General features: G+C 47.3%; 1 protein-coding gene across 1 annotated transcript; it reads left to right on the top strand.

Annotated features, from left to right (window-relative positions):
* Positions 1-1,283: 1,283 nt before the first annotated feature.
* Positions 1,284-7,284, top strand: EVX1 (even-skipped homeobox 1; the record flags this gene model as incomplete). Its single annotated transcript, XM_081343297.1, has 3 exons — positions 1,284-1,746; positions 4,733-5,007; positions 6,751-7,284. The coding sequence occupies 3 exons, from the start codon at positions 1,284-1,286 to the stop codon at positions 7,282-7,284; spliced, it is 1,272 nt and encodes a 423-aa protein (XP_081199423.1).
* Positions 7,285-9,253: the final 1,969 nt, after the last annotated feature.

Below are 9,253 nucleotides of genomic sequence, written 5' to 3'. Positions count from 1 at the left end.
CAAATTATTAGACTAAAGGGAACTTGTGTAGCTTTTGTTTTAAAAATTGGGTTGCTTTTGTGCACTGTACACCTAAAAAACCCGGCGACCTCTAAATCATTTACCCTAATAGAAACGTTATTGAACGAAAGTTTAAACTGCAAAAAGGTTATTATTATTATTATTATTTAAAAAAATCATAATAAGAGCAAGTGACTTACAAAGGATGGATTAAGGGTGGGGTGTTATTCTATGGTTCTTAAACGTGCAGGATTTGTGGAGGGTTGCCTGCAAAGGAAGAACAAACAAAACAAAGATTTAAATTATTATATATCTTTTGCAAGAAAAAAAAAGGCTAAAGAAAGCTTGGTCCGCTAAACTTTATACATTCAACACAAATCTGACTAGACCCTTGAGGTTTTGAATTAGTAGCTGACAGTTTTTTTTCCTTCTAGGATTGAAACATGTAAATCACCTTCTGGTCGATTTCCCTCTTGAAGCAAGAAAAAAAATACATATTTTATACATATGTAAAATTCATATACATAAAGTTATCATTAGCCACCGTCAGTCACACTGGAGGCAGGACATCAGTCAAGCCGCCCTCCTTCCAGGATTGCTACTAATTCTGGAGCTCCAACCAGAAGGGCCAAAAGAGAAGTGTGGGGGGGGGGGAGAAAGAGAGGGGTCAAAGAAACCAAGAAGCCACCTCGGTCATCATGAATGAAAAGTCTGAACCTAGTTTTCAAAGGCATCTTGGAAACCGTTGGCCTCTCAAGGTGAAGACCTCGAACAGGTACAGGCACCTAGTATGGCAACAGACTTGCCTTTCTCCTGCCTGCTTCGCTTACCGCCTCCTTCCCTTGCACTGGTTACACCTGGTGCTTTCCCCCTCCTCTCCAGCCCCCCCCCTTAATTCTTCGCTCCGGCTCTTCTTTTCATCTTCCGGCCGGCAGACGCTCCTATTTATCCCCCCCCCGCGCCGCAATCAAGCCAGTGGCGTCACCAGAGGTAACTGTAATGACGAGCGCACTATTAAGGGATGACAGCATTAGAAAGAAGAGGGCAATGGTGAGTTCCCTCCCAGAGCCGGCGCTGCACACTGGAGCGTTCGCATCACAAGGTCATCCCCCCCAGCTCGCCCCGCTCGCGGCTCCCCTCCGCCTCGGTAGAAGAAGAACTCAGGCGGAAGTGGGGAGGAAGGCGCCCCGGAGTGGATGGAGGCTGGGGTGGGGTGGTGGGGGGGAAGAACGCCAGCACGCCAGAGGGAGAACCCGGTTGGGTTGCTTTAAAAGACACGCACGATGGAAACCGGAAAGGAGATGGTGCTGTTTCTGGACGGATGTCAGCGTGGCCCTCTGGCTGGCAAGAGGGCGCCCAATATGGCAGGGGCCGTGGGAGTCCCGGAGCCACAGGACAAGATGATGGCCAGGACTTGCTTGACCCCTAGAGCTGCCTCCTTGTCCTCCCGGAAGAATGGAGGAGCGGGAAGAGGTGCAGAAGAAGAACGGGAAGAAGAGGGCCAGGAAGAAGAAGAAGAGGAGGAGGTAGAAGTCTTACCAGAGCCAGGGACGGTCCCAGAGAACCGGTCCGCAGCAGCGGCGCTTCTTTCTGCTAGTCAGCAGACCTCTCTCCAGCGCCTTCCCCCCACCAAAAGCCCCCAAAGCAGTTCCGACACCGAATCGGATTTCTATGAGGAAATCGAGGTGAGCTGCACCCCGGACTGCGTCCCTGACAACGCGGAATACCACCTCCAGCACGGCAAAGGTACCCGACCCCTCCCCGCTTCCCTTCTCTTGAGCTCCCCGGAGAGAGCCGTCTGGACTCGCAGCTGGGTGGGACGGGACAAGACGAGAGCTGCTGTTTGGCTCGGTCCTCAGAGCGCTTCAAAGCGGCGACTAGCAGCCGGTTGTTCAGTCTGGCTTAGATGATTTCTGGATCGCCGCCTGCATTTTGTTTTCCTCCCCTCCTTCTTTGAACTGCCCTCTCCCAGTCTCCAAATCCTGCGGCTTGGTCGCTTCCATTTCTAATTGCCCACCAAGAGGCATCTGCAATAAGCCACACACACCTCCCCCTTTGAAGTCTAACGACCTGTTACTGGAGGACGTGAAATCGCATCCTCGCTGCAACAAAGAATTAAAAGCTTTACAGAATTCCCGCTCCCCCAAGCCTAGACTTTGATTGCAATAAATCCCCCAGAAGCTTCTCTTTATTTCCCTATTGCTGTGCCTAGCACCTCCTTGATGCTCCCTCCTTTCAAGATTATAGGACTGCGTGGTGCCCCCTGCCCCCTTCCTATTGCCGAGGAACAGGAAAGGAAAGCTTCCTCCTTAACCTTTCAGCAAGATCAAAAGCATCTATCCGCGCCTGCCGGCCGCCCTATCCAAAGGTTGTGTTGCAAGGAATGAGAGCAGGCGAGCAATGTTTCCTAGCAAAATTGCAGCATGCCTGGACGAATGAAGAAGCAGACACCAGCATAGGCGACATCACACCCACACACCCACCCACACACGTTCTCTCTCTCCCTCTCTGTCTCTCTCTGTCTCTCTGTCTCTGTCTCTGTCTCTGTCTCTGTCTCTGTCTCTGTCTCTGTCTCTCTCTCTCTCTCTCTCTCTGTCTCTCTCTCTCTCTCTCTCTCTCTCTCTCTCTCTCTCTCTCTCTCTCTCTCTCTCTCTCTCTCTCTCTCTCTCTCTCTCTCTCTCTCTCTCTCTCTCTCTCTCTCTCTCTCTCTCTCTCTCTCTCTCTCTCTCTCTCTCTCCTCCCTGCCCCCCTTTTCTGAACTGCACACCCTGTAGTTCGCATGTCTTCCTGGCAGGTTTGTTCGAGGCCCCAATTGCTCTTCACTTCCCTGTCTTATGGCGCCAGTTCGGAAATGGTCGTGGGGTTTAACGCCTTTGGTTTCCGGAGGACACCCTGAGAACCGTCTGCAATGGAAAGCAAGGGTTCGAAATCGAGGGCCTTTCCATCCCCTCCCGCATTTCCTTTCCTTTCCTAAACCCCCAACCCTGTGAGAAGGACGCCCAGAGTGAAAGCTCCTGTTTTCCTTCTGGGAATTTCTTTCACCTGGAATATTAAGGGCGGGCGGGGTGGGGGCACGCGATTCCCTATATAGAAAGAGAGGAAGAGCCGGTTGTGTGTAGTTGGCGTTTATAGACACGATTCTGTTATTGCGGGCAGCTTGGCAGTGAGGGGGGGGGCTTGGAGAGAGACGTGGCAGCTTCTTTGAGTCCCCGTTGTTTCACGCAACAGAAAAGGCGAATCCGAGAGAGTATCAGTGGCTTATTCACTTTCAATATGTTCTGTAATGCACCGCACCCAACACCTACTCCCTGGTGTTCTGTGTACGTGTTTGGAGATGGAATCTTCTATGCCTTGACTTCCAGAAAGGCGGTCGAATGAGGCTTCCGTAGCACCAAACCCAGACAGCTGAGGGCACTTATCGTAGCATAAACTTTTCAGCTCCATTTGATCAAGTGCAGGATAATAATGGTGACGATTTTCCTTTTCCTGGCGAGAAGCCCTTAAAACACTTTTCCATGGGGGGAGGGGGGGAGGAGGGAGGACAGGAAGGGAAATCTCGGACTTTTATTCCACTCTTCCAAGTTCCTCTGACGGCAGGTGCTACCAAATAAATGTTGGAGATTCTTTCTATGCTATACTTTCCGCTTCCGGAAAGAGGTTTGCAGACCAGAGATGTCGCTGCGTCCAAGTGGACGCCGGGATACATTCCCCTTTAGGTCTCCTAACAGAAGCCGAGTGTCTTTCCTTGCATCGGATGGCAATCTCAGTGCCAGAAACGGTATGTGGTATGTGAATAAAACGGGTCCAGGAAAAGGGAATTTACGGGAAAGTGTAATGCCCGATAGATTTTAGGGGTAATTTATTCCAGAGTGTGGGCCTGGGATTTCGGTTTCATATGTGCAATATAAACATCACAAAATGGGATTGGCATCGAATGAATCTGTATCCTCAGTAGAAAGGCGGGCAGAAAAACCGGTACATGTTCAAATAGGAACAGTAAATTGGATTTACTCCTTGGTAGGTATTTTTTTTTAAAAAAATTGTAACTTAAAAGGCAGAGAAAAAAAGGGAGTTCGAAGACTTGGGCCACTACATTCGGCATTCAGTGGGCATCACTGAGTAATTGTCAAAGAACTCAAAATTTTTTTCCCCTTTCTTCATGGAATACCATGCCTGGTTAAATGCCAACTCATCACTTGCTCAAGCCTTGAAAATAAAACCCATTCCATCTAAGGAAACGTAGCCTCTGATTGTAGGTGCCTACAGCCAAGCCCAGTGGATTGGCGGGGCATGCGACTTACAGTATTTACATCTGAACAGCCCAGTTTAATAAGGTTGAGGTAATAGCAGCTCCCACCCCCAGTGCTGCCTCCACTTCCCAACTAACCACTTCCCAGCCAGGCTTGTTTTTATCACTAGGCATTCACTATTCATTTCAACCCTGTACACTATATATAACACTTTGTATCCCCACATTAAAGACCTGCCTGGGTCCCGCATCTTCAGAAATAAAGGAGACAAACTTGCTTTATTTCAAATGTGGTGAAGCAGCCCTGCCAACTCTCAGGATGCCTCTTCTCCTAGAGAAGAGTCCCTGGCCTGAGGGTCTGCTCCAAAAGGCTGTCCTGGTGACCCTATTGCCCGAGTTGATGTGGGAGGGGGAAGAACATCGTCAGAGCGTTCTAGCTGTCTTTCTCCGTCTGGATGGCTTCCTCTTTACTCTCCCCTGCAGGTCAGTGCTCAGATACTTCAGCGGAGAGCCCTAGCAGCGGAGGCGACCTCTCTAAGGGCAGCGGTGGCGGAGGAGGAGGAGGAGGAGGAGGAGGAGGAGGTTCTCAGGGGTCGCTGGCCTGCAGCGCCAGCGATCAAATGCGCCGTTATCGCACCGCCTTCACCCGGGAGCAGATAGCGAGGCTGGAGAAAGAATTTTACCGGGAAAATTACGTGTCCAGACCCAGAAGATGCGAGCTGGCCGCCGCCTTAAACTTGCCCGAAACCACCATTAAGGTACTTTTGCATGCGGGGACTTCAGTATCAACCCTACCCCCCTTTAAGCGTCCACCAAGCTTCTCGTATATTTGGCCACAAACCTATAAACCTCCGTAGATTTCGGAGCGTTTCCAGGTGTCTGGACGGGGACTTTTGACCCTGCCCAAGTCTTTTCCACTTCCCCCGTAGTTCCCAGTGTCAAATCGCTTCAAAAGCAGCATTGTTTACGGTGATGGTGGGTCTTGATCCGCAGTTGTAAAGATACGCTAGAAGGTACCCTAGCTCTGCGCGGGGGGGTGGGGTCTTCAACTAGCCCTCTGCTGGGAAATAAATCTCGTTTCTTCTTTCAGCCAAACTTCTTTCCAGGTAGGCGTGACTAGGTCTACAGCTTTAACCTTAGGGATTGTTTCTTAGGGACTTAATGTCAGCCACTTCCAAAAATCAGTTCCATGTAGTGCAACGTGCTTAAGATGATGATCGGGAAGGCTATCAACCCCCTCCCCACATACAAATTTGTTTGTTTATTTATTTTGAGTCCACCTTAACTCTCCCCCTTCCTCCACTCCACCGAGCATCAACTTGTTATCTGGCCTGCTGAAATCAATAACACTTACTCCAAAATCACTACATTTAAAATTAAATGTCAGGCTTTAACTATTAGAATGGAAACATTCTAATGTCTAATTTAAGTGGTTTAAATAACATCTGTATCGTTACACAAAGTAGCAGTTGAGCAGATTGATTGGGGAATAAGCACCTTAAAACTAGGGAGATTTCCTAGCTAATCTTATAGATAGGATTTACTTATTTTTTTTTTGCCTACCCTGAAACAGAATTGCCTAATTTTGAGCCTCTCAAAGTGCATATTAAAGATTCACCTTCAGTGCATTCATATTAAGGAATTTTCTATACACTCAGGCAGGCTGTCATTCAGGTTGTTAGCTTCACTGCACATCTTAGAGATGAGGATTCTCTGAAATAAAAAACTAAAAATTGGGAGAAAGAAGAGATAGACACATAGGAAGCAATCTATTATTATTATTATTATTATTATTATTATTATTATTATTATTATTATTATTATTATTATTATTATTATTATTATTATTATTATTATTATTATTATTATTATTATTATTATTATTATTATTATTATTATTATTATCATCAAAATAGCATTGATTGCCTGCTACACTAGACTTATGTAGGTGTCCAAAAAAGAAAAAAGGAAAGGGAATATTTTTTGTACCTACTGTGGAAGAGTATAAGACTATATAGAGTATGGATGTTCCAGGGGAAGCTTATATTTGCATACATACCTCATGCAGGACTGGTCTACTCTCTGCACTTTTCCTATGTTTTTCACTCATTTATTCCTTTCACAATAATTTTATTTCTATTTCAATGTGGGGGCCACAAACCATTCCACTCCTCGACAATTGTGCAGATTTGGCACGTATATTATTGCAAACACCAATAAATATAATGAAGCCTTCCAGTTTGATTTTGAATGGTAGTGTGGGAGAAAATGCTGGGCACACGGCTCCATGCCATGGAAATCTTGAATCCCCCTCAGCAGACAGAGGAAGCTGCCCCTGGTCGGTGCCTCACGTTCCCCAGATGAGTCTTCCCCCAGCCTCCGGAAAGGATGCCGACCCCAGGCCTTAGGAACTCGGGCGTGGATTGGGGGGTTGTGGGGGGATCCCAGCCTTGCTGGCGACTCAGCTTGCTTTGCTTTGTCTGTCTGTCCCTCCATCCCAGGTCTGGTTCCAGAACCGGCGGATGAAAGACAAGAGGCAGCGCCTGGCCATGACTTGGCCCCACCCGGCGGATCCAGCTTTCTATACCTACATGATGAGCCACGCGGCGGCCACCGGCAACTTGCCCTACCCCTTCCCCTCCCACCTGCCCCTGCCTTATTATTCCCATGTGGGTCTTGGAGCCGCTTCGGCTTCGGCTGCAGCTGCCCCCTTCAATTCCCCGTTGAGGCCGCTGGACACCTTTCGCGTCCTGTCCCACCCTTACCCGCGACCAGAACTGCTGTGCGCTTTCCGACACCCCTCTCTTTATGCCGGTCCGACCCACGGGCTGAGCGGCGCCGGAGGGAGCCCCTGCTCCTGTTTGGCTTGTCACGGGAGCCAGGCAACCGGGCTAGTCCAGCGGCCTTCGGGATCGGACTTTAATTGTTCGGCCACCACCCGGACGGACTCCTTTCTCACGTTTACACCTTCGGTGCTGAGCAAGGCCTCCTCGGTCCCCTTGGATCAGCGCGAAGAAGTCCCTTTGACCAGATAAAGGACCTATCTCAGGTTGCTCTCTTTTCCTCCCGCCCTCCCCCCCCCCGTCCCGGCCGCACTCCTTTCCAGAGTCTGTGATCGCTCCTCTCCTAATATTTAATCCCATCAGTCACTGGACACCAAGGAATGGAAACCAAAACGAAAGTAAGCCTGGAAAATGGGGAGGATTTCTAACGCGCCCAAATCCGCGGAAGAACCTTGGCCAAAGCGAGGTGCGGCACTTGGCGGATTATTTCCCCCAAAGACGGGAAAAGTTGTGGAGGGGGTGTGTGGAGGGAAGAATGATTTCTGCCACAGCAAAGCCAAGAGCTTCTACTTGAGGAGGTTGTCTTCAGTCTATCAGGGCAAGATGCTCACCGAACCACGGCGCCAATAGCTTATGCATAACCTTGTATGTGACTAAAAGGAAAATACTTGAAAGAAGTATTTTTTTTAAAAGTGTATGCCTGATGAAAGTGAAGATTTATTCTTTGCCAGATTAAAACAAAGAAAGTAAAAGAAGGGCCTTTGCGGATTTGCGATAGTGTCAATCTGTTACTACGACTTTTCACCCCCCCTTTCTTTAGTCCGATAGCTTTTAAAAAGTAAACAGCACTGAACTAGACAATAAAAAGTTAACTCTTAGAAATATTAGCTTTCATTCTTTACACGTGCACATATATTTCTACCTCCAGCATACACCTTCTGTGCACCAGCTGAGAAAGTGGGGAGGGGGGGGACACAAGAAAGCCGACACAGAGAACCCAGAGGGGGTTAAAGCGATTTGTCCTTTAAAATAACAGCGCTCTACTGTCAGTAGCTGAATTGTGGCCACACGGACCAAATTAACAAGTGATGTATATGTAGTGGAGAAGGTTTGCACAGGCACACACAACACGCACACGCACCTTTTCGAAAAGGGAATCAGCTGCAAAGGCTAATATTCTCAGGGCAGAGCCGGCACGGCTGCCAGACACTAACAAGCCACCAAGGGAAGAGATTAAAGGACAGGAAGCGGGATTCTTTTCTCGCTCCCCAATCACTCAATCACAAGGCTGCAAATGAAAGCCGAATCTGTTTCCTTCACCTTCCGGGTCTAATTTCAGTTCCCCCAACAATCTTTGGGTTTAGAAGTGAGTTTCTGCTTCTGTATTATTCACTGTATTTGTTATTGTAATTTCCTTTTTCCGCATGTGGAATACAACTCCCCATCCTTGCTTCCCCCCCCCTCCCTGAATCCTGGGTATGTCATTCGTTTTTCTCCTTTTATCTCAATGAAATTACCTCCAGCTCCGTTGGTTACCTGTTTTTTCATTGATGGAAGGACAGCCCTGGACATTTAATACTGAGTAACAATTATACTGAGCTCCGAGGCTTACAAATTGGCTGGCCTTATCTCCCTCTTGCTTATTGTGACTACAAAGAACTATAAAAGATGCCTGAGTTAATTCACTAATTTTAAACCATAGCATTGTTTTAAAAATTATATACATTGGGACAAAAACAGGAAATTATTATTGGCAGTATTGTGTTGGGGTAGAACAGAAGATTTTTGGACTGTGGTACGCCCAATCAATTCTTTCGTTTTGATTTCAAACATCATTGAAATAAAAGGAAAACTTTGAGATTGGTGACGGAAGGAAGGTATTTCGACATACACTGCTAATATACGACAAATCTCCAAGGAAGCCATAGGGACTTCATAATTTACAGTCCAAATTCATCAGTCAAGTAAACCTGATATCAGCTAGAATGAAAAGTCTGTAAATAGGTTTTACCAAAATCACTGGATTAAAAAAAAACAACTAACCTGTAACAATGTTTTTGTTGGAAATCTTTAGGCTTCCGGATAACCTATTGGAGAGGAAAATATCTTTGTTTTTCTAAAGATGGTGCTCACTATTCTTGTGAGAAATCCCACTTTAGCATTCTGATCAAGGAAACAAACATGGGGAGGACCTATTGATTTCAACCTGGCAAGGAGAATT

The sequence above is a fragment of the Vipera berus genome (genome assembly GCF_964194415.1).
Source record: "Vipera berus genome assembly, chromosome: Z".
NCBI lineage: Eukaryota > Metazoa > Chordata > Lepidosauria > Squamata > Viperidae > Vipera > Vipera berus.
This window is presented reverse-complemented; position numbering and strand designations above follow the sequence as displayed.